The sequence below is a fragment of the Acyrthosiphon pisum genome, chromosome A1, assembly GCF_005508785.2.
Source record: "Acyrthosiphon pisum isolate AL4f chromosome A1, pea_aphid_22Mar2018_4r6ur, whole genome shotgun sequence".
Classification (NCBI taxonomy): Eukaryota; Metazoa; Arthropoda; class Insecta; order Hemiptera; family Aphididae; genus Acyrthosiphon; species Acyrthosiphon pisum.
In genome coordinates this window covers 22,932,894-22,956,804 of record NC_042494.1, presented here as the reverse complement: position 1 = coordinate 22,956,804, position 23,911 = coordinate 22,932,894, and the positions used below count along the sequence as shown (strand labels likewise).

Below are 23,911 nucleotides of genomic sequence, written 5' to 3'. Positions count from 1 at the left end.
CAACGCTAATATAAACATCTGTTGCAAATTATTTTTGAGTTACAGTAAAAGTAAGTTTTCGTTTTGTCAAAAATGGTTTTTGCGTAAAAATTCGCGTTTTTCCGTTATTTTTTTAAGGTTTTTCCTGCCGCTTTTGAAAAGTATTGAAATTTTCACTTTTGACCCCCCAAAGTACCAACTAGATTCACTTTCCTTTCAGAAAAGGTACAACTTTTGAAAATCGAAGCATTTTTATTGCTCCAAAAGTTGTCGTCAGACACAAAAAAAAAAAAAAAAACACACATCATTGTAAAATCAATACATTCATCACTTCGTTCAGAATCTAAAATGGAAAATGAAAATGTCCGTAAAGAGCTCAAAATAAATCAAAATATTTTGAAAATGTTATGATGTATAGAAAATGCTAAGATAAACATTCAGTCAACATTGCATAAAGTGTTACACCAAAAACCAAATTCAATTTTGTGAAAAATCGATTTTGCGTAAAAATTCCCGTTTTTCCTTAATTTTTCTTTTGTTTTTCCCGGCCCTTTTGAAAACTACTGGGAAATTTAAATTTTGACCTCCCCAATGCACCAACGATATTCACTTTCTGATCGAACAAGATACTGAAGTTGAAAATCGTAGCATTATTTCGACTACTTATCGTGTACACAGACACAAAAAAAATATAAAAAAAATAAAAAAACACACATCATTGTAAAATCAATACATTCATCGTTCCACTCAGAATCTAAAATATTTCTACTTCTATTCTAGAAAACGAAGATGAAGTTCCGATGGTAGTTCCACTGGACACAAAACACAGTGACACCATGAGAATGGGAAAAATATGTTGGGGTGGACATTTGGAAGGAATGGACTGTGGCGACGAAGTGGCCGAATGGCTCAGTTGGAACCTCGATCAGCCTGGGTTAAGACTCGTTAGGTGCACTAGCCGCACTATAGCACCTAAGAGCTATGGTAAACTAATTCCTTCACTCTGTGGCCACATCAAACAAAATATTATAAACTATGTTGTCTAAAAGCATTGACTGTTGATTTGATCATGGCACGAAAATGTGCTCGTTCAATTTTATTAAATTTTAGTTATATTGTACAGAGTGGTTCACCGTATAATCACGCTCAACTTCTTTGAAAAACATAAGTTTGTATCAGAAAAGGATACTTCTAGAAAAGTAAAACAAAAAAAAAAATTTTTAAATAATGTTTTGAGTAAATTTAAATATTCCAATAATCAAATTTTGAATAAATCCATAGTTAAATGAAAAAATGGAAGGGGTGAACATGCTCTGTGAATCGCCCTGTATACTATATACACATTACACAAACTTATACGCCTATTACGAAATTTCCAAATTATATTATTATACAGACAATATAAAATTAAAAATTATCTCAAAACCACCATCACAATTTCATAAAAATTTACTAAATAAATAATATAACAATTATTTATTGACAATCTCATTGAATTACGTTTATGAACGTTTCCGATAGTTTTTTACGTTATGTAGGTATAGGTATTAGCCTGTAGTAACAGTCTACACGTACCTAATTGACTGGATATCAAAATAGGTATCTATTAATCATTTAATGAAACATTTTAAACATTCGTAGGTATATGAATAATATAATACTACTATTAGGTATTGTTACTGATTACTATGTACCTAACTACTATTTAATTTTAATTGTATGGACTTTAGAAAGGATAGATCCAAAGGTAATTGCTTCCAATCGATGTCAGTATCTATTGTCCACACAATCAACGCTCAAGTGGTTACAGCAAGAAATGGAAAACGAGATAGCGGAAATAGTATAAAATAAATTTTATTAATTAGATATTATTATGTTAGTAATATTATTAACAACCATAATATATCGAATCATTAGGATGAAGATAATTTGTTATATCGATTCCGAGGTAACTTCTTGATTTCTGGCGACAGTCTACCACCCTTTGGCGAATTAACTTGGCAGGAGTTGGACATTGGAGGTGTCAAATTTCAAGTACGGCAGACAATTCATCTATATTATATTTCTTTTTACTCGCAGTGGTTTTTATAAATGTCACATTTTTCCACAGTTCGTTGAGGGTTGCGAAAGGTGCAAAATGGTGAATATCGATCAGGATACATCGGAGAGCATTTATAAGCCACTGTCCATATTGGGCAAACACAAGAAAGAAGGCAAACTCATTTTCGGAATCTATATGAAAAGCGAAGATGCTCAAAAATGTAAAATACGAGTGGGCCAAAAATGCACTGTCATCAAGACAAGAAAATTGAATTTTTAGGATAAAAATATAAAATAATGTAATTTCCGTTTTAACTTAAAATGAACCAAATTATAACACAACAAGCTTGTATGTCATAATAAGGGAATATAAATCATGTTTCTTTTTAATTATCAATTATTATAAATTGTATTATTATTTATAATTAATATTGTTTATTGTTATTAATGTTGCGATTAAAAATATTGTCATGATTAATTTTGCGGGCACACACATTGCTTACCTAATCTAGGCAGTGGCAATTTTTTTTCACTTGAATTTTACACCCAAACAGAGCGTAATCAAATTGCCTCCAATAACAATAGCATACCTACTTAGATAATATTACCTATATAGGTAAATACTCAGTGGCTAGTGTGTTTATTATATTATTATCATATAGGTTTGTAAAATAAAAATAAAACAAACCTTGATAAAGTAGTCTCAAAATCGCAGGTTACCGTCACGTTAAGTCGTGGTATTGGTGGTTAGGTGACAGGCCAGGGATTTCCAAGACTTCCAGATTTCCACGTTAACCTATTTAACTATATGCGTCTCGTCACATCATTGCCAATGTCAATCAAAAAGACGTACTGACCTGGAATCGGTAACGGCCCGTAAGTTTAATGCACGTTCGACCATCACCCTCATCAACAACACACTTTGTCAAACTGCCAGCACTGGATTTTTTTCCCAAATTAACTTTGAAATATTTCAAAGAAATTATTAAACAATTTTTGGATATTTTTTTTTTAGAGGAGCCAAAATTTGTCCGTTTTTTTGTTTACGTTAAAGTATCATATATTTATCATCCAATTTCGACATATAATTGCACTATTACAGACGTTTTGTATGAAGATTTTTAATCTTTTTTTTTTCTATTTTATGGGTGAAATGCCAGATATGTTGCCACACGAAAAAAAAAATTGGTTTTAGTAAATAGTTGGATAATTTTCAGTTGGCATAACCCATTATTTGGTTATATAAAACAATGTGTTTAGTTGAGAGTACTAAAATGAATAAGTTAAAAAAGTATAGTTACACCAACCTATTTTATAGTAATTTGAACTATATAAAATAGTAACTTAACTGTAACCATATAAAATGGTTGATGTACAAATATTGAATAGTTACAGCAACTATAATCAATGTTAAAATAATTTTAATTATATAATATAGTTACCTATGCCAATCATACAATTTAGTACAAGTATATTACAACTGAATACCCGCAAGGCCTTACTTTTGTAAAGTTGGAGTTTATGACCCCCCCCCCCCTTCCATTTTTTTGCTCAGATTACTTACATTTACAAATTTAACATCAGTTTTTTTTTTTTTTAATAATATTTTTTAGATTTTTTGATAACAGAATTAACTACTTCCGTGGAATTTTGTTATACATTTTCAATCCTTAGATATAAAAGTTGAACATTTTATAAATTTTTAATTACGAAATAATTATTCAATTTTAAATTTGATAAATTTTGTCAAAATTCGATCTTTAAATGCTTATAAAAAAAAATTGTGCCTATGTATTTTTAATATTTTTCAACTGCTATATTGTAACAATATATCAGGAGCCTTGTATTCATTTTTTACACTTTTTGGCCCAACAGATAAAACTTTAATGATATTTATAGAAAAAAAAACTAAAAAAATTGAAAACTGACCATGTCTGTAAACAGCTCAAAAATATAATTTCGTCAATTTTTTTTATCTTTAAAAAGGCGCATTTCCAAGTTTTCCAGAGTCTTCCTACGCTACTGCATATAAAATATTGTAATAGAAATTACAATAGAAATTCTAAATTCAAATTATTATAATAAAATTTAAAAATTTAATTACCAAAAAAAACCATTCGTTTAAATAGATCTCTTTTGCGCAATTATTTCAATGCATTGTTAGGTAGGTGGATCTTAGGCGTAAGACTTATATACGTAAGGATTAATCTCCGGATATAGGTTTTTTTAATATTTTTTTCTGTTTTTTAACCATATAAAATAGTAATTTCAACTATTCGTCATGGTTGATTATACTGTTTATTTTATAGTATTATATTATTATTCCAACTATTATTTTATGGTTATTCTAACTATATTGATTTAACTAATTCATTTTAGTACTCCCAACCATACAGTTATTGTGTCACTATATTAACCTAAGATTATGGTTGGCCTAAACATTTAAACAGTTGTACCCTCCCCCCCCCCCATGTGTCAGGCAATGCATGATATGGATAATGGACGGCATGTATTTAACTTTGTTCAGTACGGCATAGCGTAGGCGTAGCGTGATAAAATTTTTTGGAGGGACTATAGCCACTTTTTTTTCTGGTACCTATGTCAGAACTCCTTGCGAATTATTTCACAAAACGGCTATAATGATTCGGATACAGAACATAATTTCCTACAAATATAACTAAAGAAACAAAATATAAAAAGGACTAAAGAACCCATTTTAAAGTGAAATATAAATAAATAATATACTACAATACAATATCATATTATTATTATCAATACATATTTTTGTATTTAAATTAAATATAAAAAAAAACATTTTAAATTGGAAATTATTACTATAGTATAAGGTTTAAACGCCTAATTTTTGGGCAAATATATTAAAAATATTTTCAGTATTAATAATATAAGCCAAATTTCTTTCAATATGAAGTAACGATAGATTTTCAAATCTATCGTTAGTCATAGAATTTTTAAGCCATGTTTTTATTCGCTATAATAATAGAAATTTTTTTCAATTCTCACATAATACGGATGTATGAAACAGTAAGCTTTTACGCAGGGGGCTAAACAGATTTCCGGGTGGATTAACAGAATTCTGGAGATGCATAGCCCCCTTAGCCCCCACCATTCTACGCCTATGCAGTACGGTTTATTATTAATTATTATCAGCCATACTCATTTTAAAATACATTTTACACAAGTCATATTGTAGTATAAACATTTAAATTATAGCTACCAAAAGGGTGGTGATGTAAAATACTCAAATGGTGTGTAGTTTACGAATCTGTACAAAATGCTGCAATTTATTGCTTATTTTTTTTTATTTCAAATCTTTAATTTAGCCTCTCCAAGTCACTGTTTAATAACATTTCTTGTTATGAATTATGTTAATAATATGGATAAATAAGTGTTTTGTTGTATAGGAGAACAAGGTAATTATTTTTTTATGCAAAAAAATATATATATATATATGTATCTAAAACACGTATTATAATTCAATACAAAAATGTAGACACATAAGTAGATGAAGAAAAATGATAAATAGTACAACAAAAGATTTGTTTTGCTCTTTTGCAAATCATATTGAAGCACCACAATTTTGTCTAGTTTAATTAGCAATTGTTTTGTTTTCATACAACAAAATATAAAATACTAAAATCCTAAAACAATCCATAGAAAAATTACTAATATTATTTTTCAGTAAAAAAAATAATAATAATAATAATAATAATACTAAACATATAAATGTACAAGTAATTTTGTTCATAGTCCTATAATTTGGATTTAAGAACAATGTAATTGATTTTATAAATATAAAAATTATGGACTAATAATATTGTTTATTTGCAATTTAAACTAATAACAAATTAAAATAAATAATTTAAAGTATAAAATAATTATATATTTATATTGAATAATTTATCAGTAACATAAAATAATAAACGTGAGCTTTCAAAACACAAAGAATATACATATTAATGTTTTCTAAGTGACAATTGTATTATATATTATTATAGATTTGTTCATAAATTTCTGTTTCACAGCTCAAACCCATTTGGGAACACTGGGCATCATAGGAAACAATATTAAATGTGTAAATGGCCTCTAGTGTTTTGATAAAAAAAAAAAATAATAATAAATCTTATAGTGCACAAGCACATTAATATAAGGTAAAAAACTACATGAAAATTATTAAAAATACATTAGTGTCGAGGATTAATATTTTTCTATATATTTACCACACTTGGTAATCAAGTCTTTTTGTTTTGAAGCAATAATATTATTATATGTATAAACATATAATATAATAAAATTATATATATATATATAGATATAAATTTGTATACATAATATAACTTGGTAATAAATTGTAAGCTGTCACATCATAGATGGTATCCAGATAGTTTGGTCCGTTTAAATATACTTATCGGCCATTAATGTTAATCATTATGTTTTATCATTAATTACAAATTTATGTTACTCTGATTATAATTGATTTTACCAATTGGCCATGCCTGGTTTGTTGAGTGTCATGAAATATATCTGACAACATGACCCACCTTTAGCTGACGAAAAGAATACCTGAAAAAAAATTTTTAAATATTGGTTTGAATAATATTATAAAATCATCTAAAGAGGACGCTACACAGGCATTTGTTGTCTATGTCTTACAATCGTTGAACATGGACAATTTTGCCTCCACAATAACAAATTTTACTTTGTAATTTCTAAAATTAGAGTGAAATTAAATTTTATGCAATTTAAAGGTAAGATATTATCTAGGAAATCTCGAAGGATTTTATTGATATTATTATTTTTAAGTAAGTTATTATAATTTTAGAATGTACAAATAAATGTTAACCTATTTTGTTTATTCAAAATTAAATAGTATATTATAAAACTATTAAACTACAAACCAAATGAATTTACATTACAATTTCAAAAGACTATTAAGAAATTCTATTTTATATTTAATTTTAATAAATTAATAACAGTTATGAAATAAATAAATAATAGATTTATTATACAACTAACAAAATTAACATACCTTATCATTTCGTTCACAAAGAAACTTCAACCTCTGTGCTTTTTTGTGCATGAATACACCATCCAAATGACCAGTTTCTACACTTCGTATTTCGATTGCTTTGTTGCCCCAACCCATTATTTGACCAGTGCCAATATATGCAACCGACGTAGGCATCTCACCCCATTGTAATAATATATTCTTTGACGTCTATAAATGTACATGGTTAAAAAAAATGAAAAAAACTTAAAACAAACAAAGATTAAAAATATTAAATAAGTACCTTTCCATAAGTATTTACATAGACACCCTCGTTGTCAAAACATAACAACAATTGTAACCCATTAGAGTTTGGTAACACAACAATACAATGTGGCGCAATAGCTCCTTGAGTCTAGTAATTATAACAATAAAAATATTAATAAAACTCATGGTTTATAAGATTCAAAAAATCACTTACATGTTTAGGTAAATATACATCATACACAGAGGCGGAGTCAAGATCTACTGCATGGAATCCGTCAGCTGATCCATAGATCACCTTAAGTCGTGCCCCTTCTTCAATTGTCAAATCTACTAGTAGGGGTCGATGAACAAGGTCTCCGAAGGACTAAAGAAAAATTTTACAGAATTATTAAAATAAAAATTAATACACACAGTAACAATAATATTATACCTTAAAAGCCATAAATTTATGATATGGTTTAGGAGCCCATGCATAGATCTCGATGCTATCTTTGAGTGCTATCACTAAGAATTTAATACGTTCATACTTTACAATGCAGAAGTGAACAGCACCTTGTAAATCTCCAACATTTATCCAACCATTCCTACGCTCTACTTGCTGCAAAAATAACAACAAAAAAAAAAATAGTGTAAATTACAAATTTACATAGAAGAAATAATAAAAATTACAATAATTATTAGAGATGTTCTGAGTAGAAAATCTGGTATTAAGCCGGGTTTTACTGGCCGAGTAAAATTGTTCAAACTAACCGGGTATCGAGTATTGATCGAGTAAAATTTATAGTACTAACCGGGTATCGAGTATTGGCCGAGTAAAAATTTTAAAATAAACAAGCAATAGGTACTAGCAAAGTAGAAAAATAAAACAGATTACAGATCAAACGAGTGTCGCTGTGCAAAGCTGTAGAGTATAGTACGTACAGTGATTACTCATTACATCTTATAACTGAGAATATTTGTGTAGGAATAATTTATATTTTATAATGGATTTTGATTGCAGATTGTTATCATATAATTTACATATAAATATTAAACAGTAAACACGAGATTTATTTTTGTAATTCGCAGTAGGAAAACATAATTTGTTTATAATCAATTGTCTATTGTAAATCGGTTCAGTTCTTCCATCCAATAGGTAAGTACCAAAATTAATTAAAATGTATTACCCTAAAGTTTTTAAATTTTTATTTTTCCCGTTATACTAATTATAACTATGCATATATTTATAAATAGATTATCAGCGTTTGCCATTGGATATGAGTCGAGTAAAAATGTAGTATTTCGGCGGGTACCAAGGGCTGGGTAAAAATGTAGGTATTACTCCGGGTACCGAGTAAGAGCCAAGTCTTAAATATGATATCGGGTATCCGGAACATCTCTAATAATTATCATAAATATACACACTTTCACATTCAACTCACCCCATCTGTTCTAAGAATTTTAGATTTCAGCCAAGATAAATAATAGACTCTAACACGATTTTTCTTGCCAGAAACAGTTACTAAAATATTTTGACCTTCTAATACTTCCATTTGTTGGAATCGTCTTCTAGAAATAAGTTGGTACACTTTACCTTGACCACTTCTGTCTAATAACATAAGTCCAGTCTCTGTGCCAATTAACAGGTTCACACCTAAGAACAAAAATTAGTTTAAATATTTGCACAACAATATATCCTAAATATACATAGATATATATACATACCCCATAATGCGGCACAGAGGATTTCAGAATTGAAACGTTTTTTGTATTTACGTATCTCGGGTGTCTCAGATGCTAAATCATGTACTGTTGGTGTAACATTAACGTTAACGTGTGACTCACGACGACCAGGCCCTTGTGAACTTGTGCTAGTACCAGTACCACCAGCCCCAAAGCCAAATGTCAGGAATGAACGTTGTTTCTGCAGTAAGGAATAAGTTTTAGATATTGCGTTTTGGTACTGAAACAAATAATAAAAAACTTTTAGCAATTTTATTTAGATCAACAGAAAACAAATAATAAATTAAGTGTCTTCTAATACCAACAGCCACATTTGTAAGCATTATATTTACATTTTACACACATGTTAATAACTGTTGATAATAAAAGTATTAAGATTAATTACACTTACTTTTAACAAATGTGGACATGATGTTTGAGTTAATGATGTTAATGGACATAAAACAAAATCAAATACGATTAGATATTATTTTAAAACAACACTAATTGCACAATTAAAAAATTAAATGGCAATATTTAAAATAAATTAAAAATTTATATTGACATGTTGTCTAATAATTTGATTATTTACCTCTTCACTATTGCTTTTGTCAAGTCTTTGACTTGGAGTACCAGGACTAGATGAAGCCTAGAAAATAAAATAAAGAAACAATGTTCAAAATATGTATAATACAGATTTTATATTTATTTAACAATAAAACCTGAGAAAGCAGATCTGGTAGAACTGAACTTGTCCTTGAACTTGATCCACCTGATATGTCATGTCTATGGAAATCACTACGGCGTTCATCACGGTTCTGTAATTTCAAATGTATCATAATATTAATTCAATATACATTTATTTCTTATAAGACATACATTTTTTGTAATTTTGCATTAGTATGGTTATTCAGCGTGTATTAGTTGTGAACAATTTTTAGCGTATATTATGCTCAACCAGTTTGAGCTAGTATTCCCATGAAATATTATTATTTATGCCAATAATTAAAACATACATATCTTTAAATACTTACCTCATTGACTTTAAATGTATAAATATATGTTATTTATAAATATCTGTATGAACTGCTTTGCCATTACTAATCCTCTCTCTTCGTTATATTAACATTTATACGTTTTATTCTACAACTATCATCAATAAAAACCTAGGTACCTAACTATTTACAAAATGCTAATATGTACACAAATCATGCAACACAAACACAACACTTCATTACATGCACACAACACAAACGCATTTTTGTATTAAATATAGCATATAACATTCAAACTTTTTTTATATATATATGAGATCAGAATTTTAAACCAAGATTATGGGGAAAAACCCAATTCCAATTTCATTCTCGCGCATTCCAAAATACATACGCGATAAGTATTGGATTTTATGTGCAATTTTTTTCCTTATTATATAAAATTATTTAGAGATGTGCAATGATATAAACATTAGGTTAAATTTAATTGTTTTAAATTTGATTTTAGTCAAACAATTTATGAATTATCTTGCATCTCTCTTACTAATGAAATTAATACCAAACGTGAGACATAGTACCTATTGAAAATTCAAAATGAATAGATGTTAATGAATATTCAACTCAGATTATGAATAATTAATTGATTAATTAATTCATACATTTCTTTAATTTATAATTTGAAATTTTTTCCAACTAATGGGTAGAACATATTTTGATAAAACATTTGACTGATTATAATATCACATTGATAAACGATAGTTAATATTTTTCATACGTAAAATGGAACAATAAAACAACATTTCACAATGAGTATTAAGAAAGATGATTTGTTTTTATATCGAAGCACATCACTAACAGTCAGTTAGTATTTGTTTGTACCAAAAATATAAACCAGGATAAATTGGTTTAAAGTCATGCAATTTTCACAAATACCACTGACCAACCAGTCATATCACCATAATGTACAAGATTAAAATCATCTAACACGTTAATAGACTCTTTGGACATGATGATCAACAGTGATATAAATGAAATTAATAAATGACATAAACCTAATCATCCTCTATATATATATATATATATATATATATATATATGAGGTGTCTATACACTAAGTACCTATTATTCTTAGTAGTGATTGAGACACCTGATATGTGTATTATTAGCGACAACGCGTATTAAAGTAAAACACATGGCATGAAATATAAACCTTTACTTTTCTATCTCTAACCTGATTAGTTTCATTGGTAAATCCATTATCTTGACCATTACTCTTCTTGCTACTATTAGCACTTCCTCGTGAAAACCTGGGATCATTATCTAAACGTCTGTTTTCTAACAATGGTCTGACAAATCTTTGACGGTTGGTTTGCAATACTATATCACCATCAGTTCTTTCTCGCCTTGGCCTAGTTGGTTTCCACGGTTTTTTTAATGAATCAGTTCGTTCCAAAGACTTTTTACTAACATCTGAACTTCTTCTCTGCTGAATATCAGAACGTCTTCCATCAAAAAACATGGCAGAATGACGAGCTGATGGTACGAAAAAATCTGTATTCTCTCGTCTGAACACATTGGGTATAAATTTGGAAGGGCCGGATGATTCTGAACCATTACGATTATGCTGTGGCATTCGTCTAGGTACCGACGATACCTGTTCTTTGGCTTTTTGTTGAGAATTTTTTTCTGCTATATTATTTGATTTATGAAAAAAGCGGGCAAAATCCCAGTCCTTCAGCAATTTTTGTTCATCAATATCTACTTTCCCATCACTTGAACTTGGTTTTTGTTGCGGCAACTGGTGTAGGAATTTTTTAAAATATTAAAACAAAATAATATAATAGAAACCTAATCGTCCACAGGGTTAATCTTGATAATAGAACTTCTATTAAAAGCTATTCAATTCATTTGAATAATAGGTAATACAAATAATAATTTATTTGTTTTCTCATAGAAACAAACAATTTTATGAGATAACATTTAAACCTTAATCTTAAAATGATATATGAAAAATATTATTTTGGAACTTCTTTTGAATTATCTTAGATGATATTTTGATAAATACATAGTATTAAACGCCTCAAGTAAATAATTATTGATTAATATGTAGCTACCTATAAATCATAAATCATAAATAAAAAATACCATGCAAAAATAACTAAGCAAAAATTCAAAAAAAATTCCAAACAAAAATCCAATTACAAGTCATGAAACACAAGAATACCTTGATGACAAATTTTTAATTTACTTTAATAATAAAATACAATTTTTAAGTTTATGTTATATTTTAAATACTAATCCGGAATTATGTATTGAAGTATTATCTAAAATTTAGATTGCACTACATTTAAGTTTTTGACTTTTCCATATGTAAATAACTCCTAAAATAAATAATTCATTAGTGATTACTTGAATGTAATGCTTTGGCCATTTATATAGATTTACAATGAAATAAAATATTAAAAATAATAAAACTGTAGATATTCAGTTTGTTTAATAAAAAAAAAAAAAACTGTTTTCAATTGAAATAAAATATGTTGTTATTAATTTATAATTTTAAACCTTTTAAGAAAAATATTAAACAATCATATTTTCATGATGTGTTACAATATCATAACAAAGAATGAATTTATACTGTAAATATATTGTCTAGAAAGTAAAATAATCTAGAATGCAATGAAATGTTGATAACGAAAACCCTACACCATCAAGCTGAATCCACACACTTAAAACTTTTAAAATTTGTTCATATAAACTGAATATTTTATATTATTTTATCAGAAAACATGATAGTTTAACAATGGTATCATACATTATAATATAATATACTTGAATGCATAAAATATTGTAACAATTAATATATTTTCGCTCTTAGTTTGTTAGTCTAATGTACAATAGATAAATAACAAAATATGAGAATGACTAGTGTTATTATTAATGTGGACCCAGCTTTAGAATGTATTATTATAAATTTATTAAGATTAGATAAGACAATTTAGATAAGCATTATATCAGTTACTATAAGTTGTTTGATAGTTGTATACCTTTATATACCTTTGGAAAAACTTTGAAGTAAATAGAATAGTAATATTTTACAATTGGGAAATGGACATTTACATGGACCAAATTCTACCACCAAAAAAAAAAAAAAACTAGTTGTTTTCACTACTTTTAAAAATACACACTAAGTATAAAAAGATGCTTTTTTTAAGCCAAATTACTATTAGTAATTAATTAAGCAACTGAGCTAACTTCAAATTAAAAAATGATCCTATTTATATATTTTTATAATAAAACTTATACAAAATAATGCACTTTAATGGGACATTTTGTAAAATAAAAACTAATAATATTAATATTTGTGCAGTCAATGCATTTAAATTCAAAAAATTTCAAGAACGTAAATTATAAATTAAATGCAATTAACAGATAATGAATAATATAAAATCTCAATATAAAATAATATTACAAATAACTGTCCAAAAAACCTTCAAGGCAAAACCACTTAAATAACATATTTTTCTTTTTCATGCTAAAAAAAAATGTCAGAATGTCCCATTCTAAGCTTTTTATTTCTAAAAAAAAAAAATGTTTTTGATACTGCACACTGTTTGATGTTTACCAATTTGTGAAAAGTGTAATGTGGTGTGCATTAGCCTATAAAGCAAATTATAACACTTACCCTTCTTAATACCAATGTTCTGTCTCCACTTTCTTCTTCGTCTGGAGTGGGAGGGAGAGGACGATTAGGCGCGCCACCAGGTCCCATAACAGAACTAGAGCTTGATGATGATCCTAAATATCAAAACAAAATCACTTAATAATAATTTAATACTCATCATGTTCAATACAATTCAGTGACTGAATTCTATTTAAAAGTCTAAATCATTATTTAATCATATTATTGCATAGTAATCAAAATGGAACAATAATATTATAAACTATGATAATTCAAGAAATTAACCAAATGATGATTTATTATTTTAAAAGATAAATTACATATTAAATAATACAATACCTTCTAAATGTAGTCCATTAGGATTTATATCAGCAGGTCTAAACAGTAAAATAAAATAATTAACGCTTTATTTATTTCAATTATATTATAAGCAACTTACAGTGGTTTAGGTGGATCACTAGCAAGTAATGTTCCATCATTGGGCTTTCTTCTGGGTGGTGCACGGCGAGCATCATGTCTATGAGCTGTGTCATCTTCTTCATCATCATCTTCGTCTTCGTCTTCATCAGAAGAATCAGACTCAATTATTATCCCTTGTGGTATCACTTTGGCACCGCCATTTTGGTGTACCTGTGACACAGAAACATCTGTCTGTCTGGCTGATGAACCACCTATTTCATTTAACTGAGCAGCCAAAACATCAAAGACCTATATTGTTTGCCCTCTAGTTAAAATTTAAATATTTATTAAATAATCTTACCATTGGTTGGAATACATTTGAATTTCGCTGTGGTTGTTGCTGTTGTGGATGGAAGTGTCTATCATCGCGTGGTGGTGGCGGAAGAGGTCTAGATGGTGGATGGGGATCTGGAACAACTAATCAATAATTGCATACATGAAATAAGAGAACAATCAAAATCTATTAATACTATTATACCGATTAATCTGTGAGGTATTATAGGTGGGCGAGCAGGAGGACCTGGTTCTGGTATTTCTTCTCGTTCTTTCCCATGTTTTTCTTTACCATGAGGAGTTAAAGTTCGCCCCTCCTGGATTTGCTGGAAATTTCTCCTCAATGTATTATCGCCAGGAGCTTGAATTATAGATGAATGTTGTTCACCTGCAATATTATGGTCCTCATCTTCTTCATTTTCTGATCCACTATAACGATAATCTTCTCTTTCAGCTAAAAACCAATATTATTAGAATTCATATATTATTTGAAAATATAACTTAAAATACTTACATTTTTCTTGTTTTCGTTTTTTACACCTATCAATATGATCTTTAAGTTGAATACGAACTTGTCTCTCTGTTGGTTGGTCCCTAATATATGGGTGTTTCAAAAGCTGATCTGTATATGGCCTCTGATGATAATCTTTAACCAGAACTGTTTCTATGAAACCTAAATACAATAAATACCATAGAATTATCATTTTAATTCAGCTAAAATAACATCATTTTCAAAAAAAAATCAACATACCATGAAACTTTTTAGCCCATTTTTTTGACTTCAACCTGGGTGGAGAGTTTCTTGGAATTAAGAATAGAGCCCTCATGGGATGAAGATCACACAAAGGTGGTTGGGATTCAGCCATTTCTAATGCAGTAATACCTAAAAAAAAAAAATTATTAGTAATATATAATTTATTGAAACATTAAATTTTATTTTCTTTACCTAAACTCCACAGATCACTTCTATTATCGTATGTAGCATCTGGATTTTCTTCACAAGCAATAACTTCTGGGGCCATCCAGTATGGAGTACCAATAAAAGTGTTACGTCGCCCAATGGTCCGATCTAACTGAGCACTGACTCCAAAATCAACAAGTTTCACTTCAGCATTATCGGTCAACAAAACATTTTGACCCTTGATGTCACGATGTATGACCTTGTTTGAGTGCAAATAGCTAAGACCGCGTAATATTTCCCTGCATATGTAGGCAATCCATTCTTCTTTAAGTGACTGCCCTTTGGTGGATTTAACTAAATCGGTTACAGATCCAGCCCCACAGTATTCCATCACAAGCCATAGTTGATCATCTTTGCCCGGTGGACTTTTTTTAATAAATGCACCATAATACGTAGCAATATTACGATGATTGGAATACTATAAAATATGAACTATTATCAGTTAAGTACTTATAAAGTTTATTTTAAATGAGAAATTACTTTTTTCAGAACATTGATTTCCAATTTAATTTCTTCCTCTTCTTCCTTTTGAAAAAAAAAATGAAATAACAAATTTATAATTACGTATATCTTTAAATATTATAATTAATAACTATAAATACTGTAATGAATTTTTAAAAAATAAAACAAATGATTTTACTCTTAGTATACAATATACATACTTCAGTAACATCCATAACTTTAATTGCTGCCAATTGTCCAGTTTTGGTATGTCTTCCCTAAAAAAATAATTTAAATTGTAAAATTAGGTACCTAATTATTTACTTTTCTAATTGTTTCCTTAACATAGCTTCAAAATGAATACATTTTAATGGCTCATTAAATTAACTTTAATATAATAAATTAATACAAATTAAATAAATAAATAAATATCTTAAATTACCCAATAATTATTATAATTTTTTTTTTTGGTACCTGATTGAAAATTATAGTATTAACTAAGATATACCTATATATGTATCAATTATTTGTAATATTATACAATTACATAGTTAGTTATACCAATATTCAATACTATGAAATTACACATAACATTCATTTTTAATAAAATATCTTAAGGATACCTATCCTACCTAAAAATGTATTAGGTATATCGTATATGAATTAAAACCAAAACTTAACAGTTTTAGTTTATTTTATCAATATTATGTTAAATAATATTTATAAAAATTTGTTATGATCTCAAATCTACCTAAGTTGATTAATCTATAAAATATTTAGTGATGAATGATATTAAGTATTTGTTCCATAAAAGTTTAAAATATTTTGCAATTTGCAGCAAGTACCACTATTAAAATTAAAATTACTGATGCATAACATATGTGATGATTCACTTAATTAAATAACATAGGCTGTTCATATAATTGGTGTGATAATAAAAGAGCTATTAGGATGACCTTTATTCAAACAAGGTTCAAAAAACTCTGATGATGATTTTTTAAATGAATAAAATTAAATATCATAACATTATTAGATGCAATAGTTCTTGATTGAATAAAATACATCATTTTGAATATATAAACAATTGAACAAAGAATTGTTAAGTCCAAAATAGTTGATAATTGTATCAATAAACTTGCATTTAGATTGTAAATAAAAAAATAGTGTAAAATGTTCAATAGTAACTACTAACTATGAACCAATTATAATTTAACGAAGTGGGTAAATTATAACATTACCCACTATGGAACAATAAAGTTACATATAACAACAGTAGGTAGAATTAATAAATGTTGGTGGACTTTGAAGGGTCAACAATCAATTATACCAAAAATGACACACCTTTGTCTAATATCTAAGACATAGTTTCTTCAAGGCTATTGATATATATATTGTTATGTATGAAACCAACCAATACAAATGATGTACTACATGTGGGTTACAGGAACTTGTCTTTCGTCTTTGCTCGAAAGCGCAATCACTGTACTCGTCAAGATCTGGGATCTCAATTGCAGGAAAATAAAAACAACATATTTTACAGGTATGTTTGTCAACGACTATCAAGTGGGGAGAGAATCATACATCGATCGGCATTAAAAACTGGATGAGTTTGTGTTAATCAAAAATTAGCCCGGGTTTCGCGGACACTGTCCAACACGCACAGAGATAGATACTTATAATAAATTCATATGGATCGCTTACCTTGTACACTTGTCCATAGGTGCCATTGCCGACGACTTCGATGAGTTCGAATATACCAGCTGGGTCCTGGAACGAGACGGAATTTTTTTTTATTTATAAAGGTGATTAAAAGCGTTACACACGTTTGTCGCAAAAAGCTCGATATTATTGGTGACACACGGTGGGACGGGGAGGCGCGGGGGGGTGACGGACGGGTGCTCACCTTTAACGCGTTGAGATCGATGTCGTCCAGCGAACAGTTGACGCTCGGTGCCAGGTTGTGAGCCATGTTCAACATGGGTGCGGACAGCCGTTGTCGAGTGGATCGGAGATATCGGACTCTGCGGCGACTGCGGTGGTCGCGCTGTGCGGTCCGTCAACGACGATTTCTACCCGTGAGGCCTTCTCCGCTCCGCGCGCGGCTATTACGCGGTGTTAGTCAGACGTCCGCCGATGCGCATCGCAGTGGGTAGTCGACGGTCGTGGTAGCCGACGTGCTAAAACGGTACACGCGACATGCCGACGGGTTGGCTGGCGTTGTTCGTCGTCACTCGTCGTAGGCCGTACCTCGTAATGGGTAGTGTACGGCTGTTATTATTGTTGTTATTATTATTATTGCCCTGTTATTACTAGGAATATTATTTACTATTATAATAATATTGTATTACTGGTTAGCGTCGATTTTACACCGGGGGGTCGAAATAATAATAATAAGACGACCGAGAACTGACGAAAAAAAAAATAATAAAAATAACGAAAACAATAACAATCGGGAAACTCCACACCTTTCCCAGAATCACGGATCTCAATTATGGTGACGTCATCAGTCTGCTGGACGGGAGGCACGACTGTGTCGCTGTTATCGGAGAGAATTTCGAATTTCGATTTTGGTCAAATTGACAGATAGCCTGCTGTTGCAAAACATAGATAATAATATATACATTGTGATAAGTGATAACGACCGCTGATAACAAAGAGAAACATCTTGACTGACTAGATAGTAAGATTATCTGTAATTAGTATTCTGTCTTATTCGCATTTCGCATTGATTTTTTCATTTTTGGACGTTACAATTATAATTTTTTTCAACGTAATGTAATAACTTATAATCAACAACAAGAGCATAATTGAATTTATATTTTTTATGATATAATGGTTTACAGATCTGTCCTAACACTCACACATCCTAAATCAATTTGAAATTGGATATTATCTTTCAATGGTGAACCCGGATTACTATAAAATTTGTTTAACTTTTGATGCAATGTCATCTGTAAGAAAAAAATTAATAGGTACCTATGAAATAATAAAAATGGTAAATTGTATAGGTATTGTTTTCTTGGAAATGATTTGCAACTTGAAGTACTTTAATCAGACAGAAGCAACTGAGGTGTTAATGTTCAATGTCCATGCTAATTAATTTAAAATGTTTAAATAGCAAATGGAAACTTCCAATTGGTTATTTTTGCCAAAATTTTAGTCTTGGCTCAATGGAAAGAAACATAGCGAGTGAGTAACCACGAGTAAAGGATTTGTAAATTTTAAATATCTCTTTGAAATGCATGCCACCACAATACCACATACAATCATGTGCACCGATATTAAATCCTTCCTCTTCCAATAAATCATAAGGCTAAATTTTAAATATTTTGTTATAGTATGACAAGAAGTTGCTCCCTAGTCCCCTACGCATGCCGCAGTGGTCTTACAACTCAAGATTGGGACTAGGTCCTTTTTCCTACGGGGAATTAAAATAGTCCACAAAACAAGTAACCCAAAGACTGACCTTACTTATGATTAGAATAGTATAATCACTCTAGCATAGATTTGTTAAATTTTTTTTTTTCGTGTGTCTATTAAGAAATAAATTAGGGTTTACTATCCTAGACGTTGAGGCCTGTTTTGCTAGGCGGAAATGTATCCCTGTGTGGGCGTAAACTGTACCTATAAATATTACAATATTACATACGTACAACGCTTATTAATTGTTATAAAATGTCAATATGATTGTTGTCATGGTAGGTTATTATATTATAATTTATAATGTATTTAACTAATAACAATAGTATAATTGAATTAATGATCAATAGTCAATACATTAAACATTATAATATATTATATATTATACATTAAAAATTATTAATCAATGCGCTTTTGAGTTTTGGTCGAGATTGTCGAGTTCTTCCCAGTTCCCATTATATCTCGGCCCATGGATTCAAAAAAATGAAACTTTTTCGCTTCGTCTTCTATGATTTTTGTTTCATTGCATTTCTGAACAGCACATATTTATAACATAGGTATTATTATTAGATTAATAGTATCATGTCCTTACCTACTATGTAAGTACTAGTAAAAGTTATTATATTAAAAAGATAAATTAATTATTTATACGATTTTAGAACTACAATACCCTACCATATTTTCATAGAATATTCCATAGTATAAACCACTACTATTCATGGCTGTTTTTAGTGTTTCGATATTATTATAATAACACTCAGGTTCTGTGTTTCCAAATTCGAAATTGATTTTTTTCTGCAAAGTTTCTTTTTTTTTAAATCTGTTATTGATTCCAGGACTATGAACATCATTTTGCATTTTTCGGCACGTTTCATTCTTGTCAATTTGAATTCTTTCTGGAGATTCTATTTCAGTCATTGAAAGAACCGTAGTACTAGCGCTCAGTGGAACATTATTTCCGCTGCCATTAAGCAAAATATATTCTAAGTACCCAAATATGTGGTCGAAAATACTAGTACAAAATGTATAAACTACTTCCATCATTATTAATTATTTGAACAATTCCAAATTATATAAGTTTAAAATTATAATTTCCATCAAATTTTATTCTGTTATTTGTTAATCAGTTTTGCAATAGTTTTTTAAATTTTTCATTAGTTGTTAAAAATACTGACGAATTTTGTTATGTCATAAATCATAATTATTGTCGCATGGTAACAATTATAATATTATAATCCAGGCATCCAGCACAACGGTAGTATCGCAAAGCTTATAAAAAAATAAAAAAAAGCGATTTGTCAATAACGTATATTAACAGGAGGCTAGGAGCCAAAGTTGTACTATTGAAAAACCATGCTAATTTGTGTTAATCCATCGGATCTAGAATTTGTAATTTGTAGACAAACAAATTCAAACCAATACACCGCGAGATACGTCATACGTGTATTTTATTTTCAGCTCGTGCCGGACTAGGTGGTGGATCAATATAAGTTTGTGTTGGGCAGTTTATGCAGCAGAGAGAAACTTCGAAACATACATAATTTATAATTATTATAGTATTAGATCGCGATGTTCGGATGTTATACAGCTTCAAAATATGAAGGATATTGAATATTATAGGTATAATTTATTTATATGTATGTCTATGGACGTCACACCTGCAGCATGCGTAGGTACGACATAGACAAAACGCGATTTTGCAGTCTGTGTAGAGCTTGCTCAATTTTGTTTGTAGAGTAAAAATAACTATTATAAAATTGAATTGTGACAATATTTCTGAGGGAAAATGGTTGTTTTTTTCATTATACCCAATATAACGTTCATTATATCGTTTAGAAATTTAACTTTTTTTTTTAAGACCTTTAACTTTTCAACATTTAAATTTTTTAAAAAAAAAACGCAATGACTTGCCCTCAGAAATATTATCACAATAAATTCAATTTTATAATAGTTATTACGCGTTTTGTCTTGTAAGTGTGTAAGACGCGGAGACAACACGTGCGGGTGTAACGTCATCTTAATGAATGAATTTTTCCATTATATATCTATATAGAACAGAAAATAATGAAGTTAAAATATGTATAATATAATGATGAAATGTATGATATTCTTAATAAGTCACATAAATAAACAGGATATGGACGCATCACGGTGACATGGTAGAGTAGCATAAACTACATAAAATTATTTATAATTTAAAAAATAATTACGTTCAAATATATATATATATATCACGTCTTGTTATTAAATTATTTTTAAACAATCGTGTAAGGTGTTTAAAAAGAGTGATTTAAAAGAGAGTTGCAGTTTTTAAAGTCAGAAGTATATAGTAGTATAGTAGACAAAAAATATGTTAAACATTTTATTGATTTTTTTTTAATTTCTTACCAAATGAAAATTTATTTATCTTAATTTATAGAAAAAATAAATCGAAAATTTAAAATATCTACTATGAAATTAGTTGAAATGTATACCAATAGAAGATGCTAATAAAAAGTTTTTCCCAAATATTCGTTCTTTATAACTATTAACTATTAAGAAAATAACTTTTAATGTCACAGAATTGTCACCCTTCGAAGGTAGCCAGGTAGGTACCAACTAGATCCAATTTACATTCAGAAAATCACCTCCAATGTTGAAGAACAAAGCATTTAATCTACCATGAAACGCTGTGTACCTATTATACACACAAAAAACACACATAATTTTAAAATCTCAAAACGCATAACCGCTATGAGTAGAATCCAGGGGTGGATAGGCCCATAGGGAAAAAGGGATTTTCCCTGTGGGCCCCCGTCTATGTTTATGTTGAGGGGCCCACTCGGGTCTACACATTGGTTTTTTGCAAAATAAAATATTCACCAAATAGGAATAGTTTAAATTTAAAACTATTCATTTTTTGTATATAAATTATTATTACTTACTGTTATTTTTAACAATATAATAATAAAACGATAAGTCAAGAATTGGCTTACGGATCTTTAACATAGTATTTTAAATTTTTATCGTTAATCGAAGATCGAAATATCCTCATATGTTTCCCTAATCGCCCCTCCCAATATTGTGTTTTTGTAAATTTTTTTTGGCCGACATTTAGTACGGAATTTGTACGAAATTATACGACCTTACGCGAAATTTTTCAAAAATCCCTCACAACCGAAAAAAAGCATTTTCCTCATATGCCGTTTTCCCAATAAAGTTGTAATTTTGTTTAACTAAAGATACGTTTTCGCACTGAACATTTTATTTATGGGTAAAGATGTTAGATTGAATATCTAATGCGAGCGAAGCGACCAAATTTTTTTTCAGTTGGGGGGCCCCTTTAAATATTTCCCTGTAACATAAATATTACCTATCCACCCCTGGTAGAATCTAAAAGACTTTACCTATAAAATTATACAACGGGTACAACAATATATAATTATGCAGATTGCAGATCGATAAATAAATCATCGTTACAATATTATAATACAATAATTATACTTTATAGTATATACCTTTGCGTTATAACTTAAGTACAGATTGATACCTATATCAATAACTATCTGAGTCCGATCACTTCGTAATGCCCGTAAAAAATTGCGATTGTTCAACTTATTTTGGGTGCAACTTAGCCTCCCCTGTAGGCGATCCGACATAGTTGGACAATGTGCGAAAATTTGATTTGATGCATTATGCTTGCACCTGATCTGCCCTATTAACCAATGCCAACCAAATAAAAAATACCTATACTAATTTATTAATATTTATTTATTTCTTCTATAACCAATAACAATCATTTATAAATAAAAATGTTCACTGAATCCACCATCGTCTTCAGCGCCTGCAGTAACCGTCAAGCGCACGTCATTTGCAGGCACTAGTCGCACGTCGCCAACTGTCGTCGTCCGCCCCGCAGGACCGGCCATGAGCTGTAGACCAATGGCCATCACATACCCCTCACATCACCCCATATGAATATATGATGTCTTTGTTTCGTTAAAATAATTATACCTATTTATTGTTTTTTGCAACTTTAGTTGCATTCTATTTCATTTTTTCGGCATAATTATTATCAAAATTGAAAACGGCTCATTCATTCAACATAAATTGTTTAATAATTTTTCATTAAATTAATCCACTGGGACCCATAAAATACATTAACTAACAATTTTTTGTTACGTACTAAATCTCAATAAAATAATATACTGAAGGTTTCGGCCACGTGAAAGTATATTATATGTTTACCGGTGTGGTGACATTTTTCTGACTCAAAATGCGAGAACAGACAGAAAAATAAATTAAAAAGCACGCACACATAATTTTAAAATCAGTACATTCATCGCTCGGCTCAGAATCTAAAATAACAATCAATAATAATTATGACTATTTTTCTATGTACTTACCCCACATTTAGTTTACGTAAAAGTAAGTACCTACCTAGCCAGGTACCTATACCTATACCTACTGCGCTTACCCGCTCATCGATACCTACACATCGGATCCACACACACGCTGTGTAAATGATGTGTATGATGACGATAATACTTGTTGTGTAATGTGTACTGTGTTCACAATAATATATTAAAATAACATATTAAGCTAATATAGTAATAGGTACATTTAACATTTAAAGAAATAGAAATTGTAAATAAAAAAAGGTGGGCCAGTGGATGTCGCTCTGCTGTACAGTAGATTACAAGTGGGTCACCGCA

The 23,911-nt window shown here is 29.4% G+C and overlaps 3 protein-coding genes and 1 long non-coding RNA gene across 13 annotated transcripts in view; 2 read left to right on the top strand and 2 right to left on the bottom strand.

Moving 5' to 3' along the window:
* Nucleotides 1-2,497, top strand: part of LOC100159934 (molybdenum cofactor sulfurase-like) — a 9,875-nt gene extending 7,378 nt beyond the window's left edge. For 2 of the 4 annotated variants that reach the window (XM_008187935.3, XM_029486018.1), the window contains 4 exons: nucleotides 760-963; nucleotides 1,710-1,819; nucleotides 1,897-2,013; nucleotides 2,090-2,448. In XM_008187935.3, coding sequence (XP_008186157.1) covers nucleotides 760-963; nucleotides 1,710-1,819; nucleotides 1,897-2,013; nucleotides 2,090-2,299 — 641 coding nt within the window. In that variant the 3' untranslated portion in view covers nucleotides 2,300-2,448. 4 annotated transcript variants of the gene reach the window in all.
* Nucleotides 2,498-5,487: 2,990 nt separating this feature from the next.
* On the bottom strand, nucleotides 5,488-18,285 carry LOC100162642 (traf2 and NCK-interacting protein kinase). Of its 4 annotated transcripts, none has more exons than XM_016807007.1 (22): nucleotides 17,701-18,285; nucleotides 17,499-17,564; nucleotides 16,019-16,075; nucleotides 15,837-15,881; nucleotides 15,342-15,774; nucleotides 15,147-15,278; nucleotides 14,910-15,068; nucleotides 14,601-14,849; nucleotides 14,424-14,539; nucleotides 14,103-14,347; nucleotides 14,003-14,040; nucleotides 13,667-13,779; nucleotides 11,216-11,782; nucleotides 9,715-9,810; nucleotides 9,585-9,641; nucleotides 8,996-9,233; nucleotides 8,713-8,924; nucleotides 7,722-7,889; nucleotides 7,506-7,655; nucleotides 7,329-7,439; nucleotides 7,067-7,255; nucleotides 5,488-6,600 (listed from the first exon to the last, which is right to left on the bottom strand). In XM_016807007.1, the coding sequence occupies exons 1-22, from the start codon at nucleotides 17,773-17,775 to the stop codon at nucleotides 6,517-6,519; spliced, it is 3,600 nt and encodes a 1,199-aa protein (XP_016662496.1). In that variant the 5' UTR covers nucleotides 17,776-18,285; the 3' UTR covers nucleotides 5,488-6,516. The 4 variants fall into 4 exon arrangements, with proteins under 4 accessions (XP_016662496.1, XP_008186160.1, XP_016662497.1 ...); XM_008187938.2 differs by having other exon boundaries at nucleotides 8,996-9,194; XM_016807008.1 differs by having other exon boundaries at nucleotides 14,103-14,293.
* Nucleotides 18,286-18,398: 113 nt separating this feature from the next.
* LOC103310268 lies at nucleotides 18,399-21,028 on the top strand. 4 transcript variants are annotated; one of them, XR_001680027.2, is made up of 4 exons: nucleotides 18,399-18,567; nucleotides 18,641-18,750; nucleotides 18,806-18,986; nucleotides 19,136-19,493. It is a non-coding gene; the product is annotated as an uncharacterized LOC103310268 (long non-coding RNA). The 4 variants fall into 4 exon arrangements; XR_001680026.2 differs by having other exon boundaries at nucleotides 18,399-18,572; XR_511027.3 differs by lacking the exon at nucleotides 18,399-18,567 and adding an exon at nucleotides 20,676-21,028 and having other exon boundaries at nucleotides 18,582-18,750; nucleotides 19,136-19,246.
* On the bottom strand, nucleotides 19,555-20,784 carry LOC100573640. The gene is made up of 2 exons (XM_003246574.4): nucleotides 19,893-20,784; nucleotides 19,555-19,748 (listed from the first exon to the last, which is right to left on the bottom strand). Exons 1-2 carry the CDS (start codon nucleotides 20,259-20,261, stop codon nucleotides 19,617-19,619), a joined length of 501 nt encoding a protein of 166 aa, XP_003246622.1. The 5' UTR covers nucleotides 20,262-20,784; the 3' UTR covers nucleotides 19,555-19,616.
* Nucleotides 21,029-23,911: the final 2,883 nt, after the last annotated feature.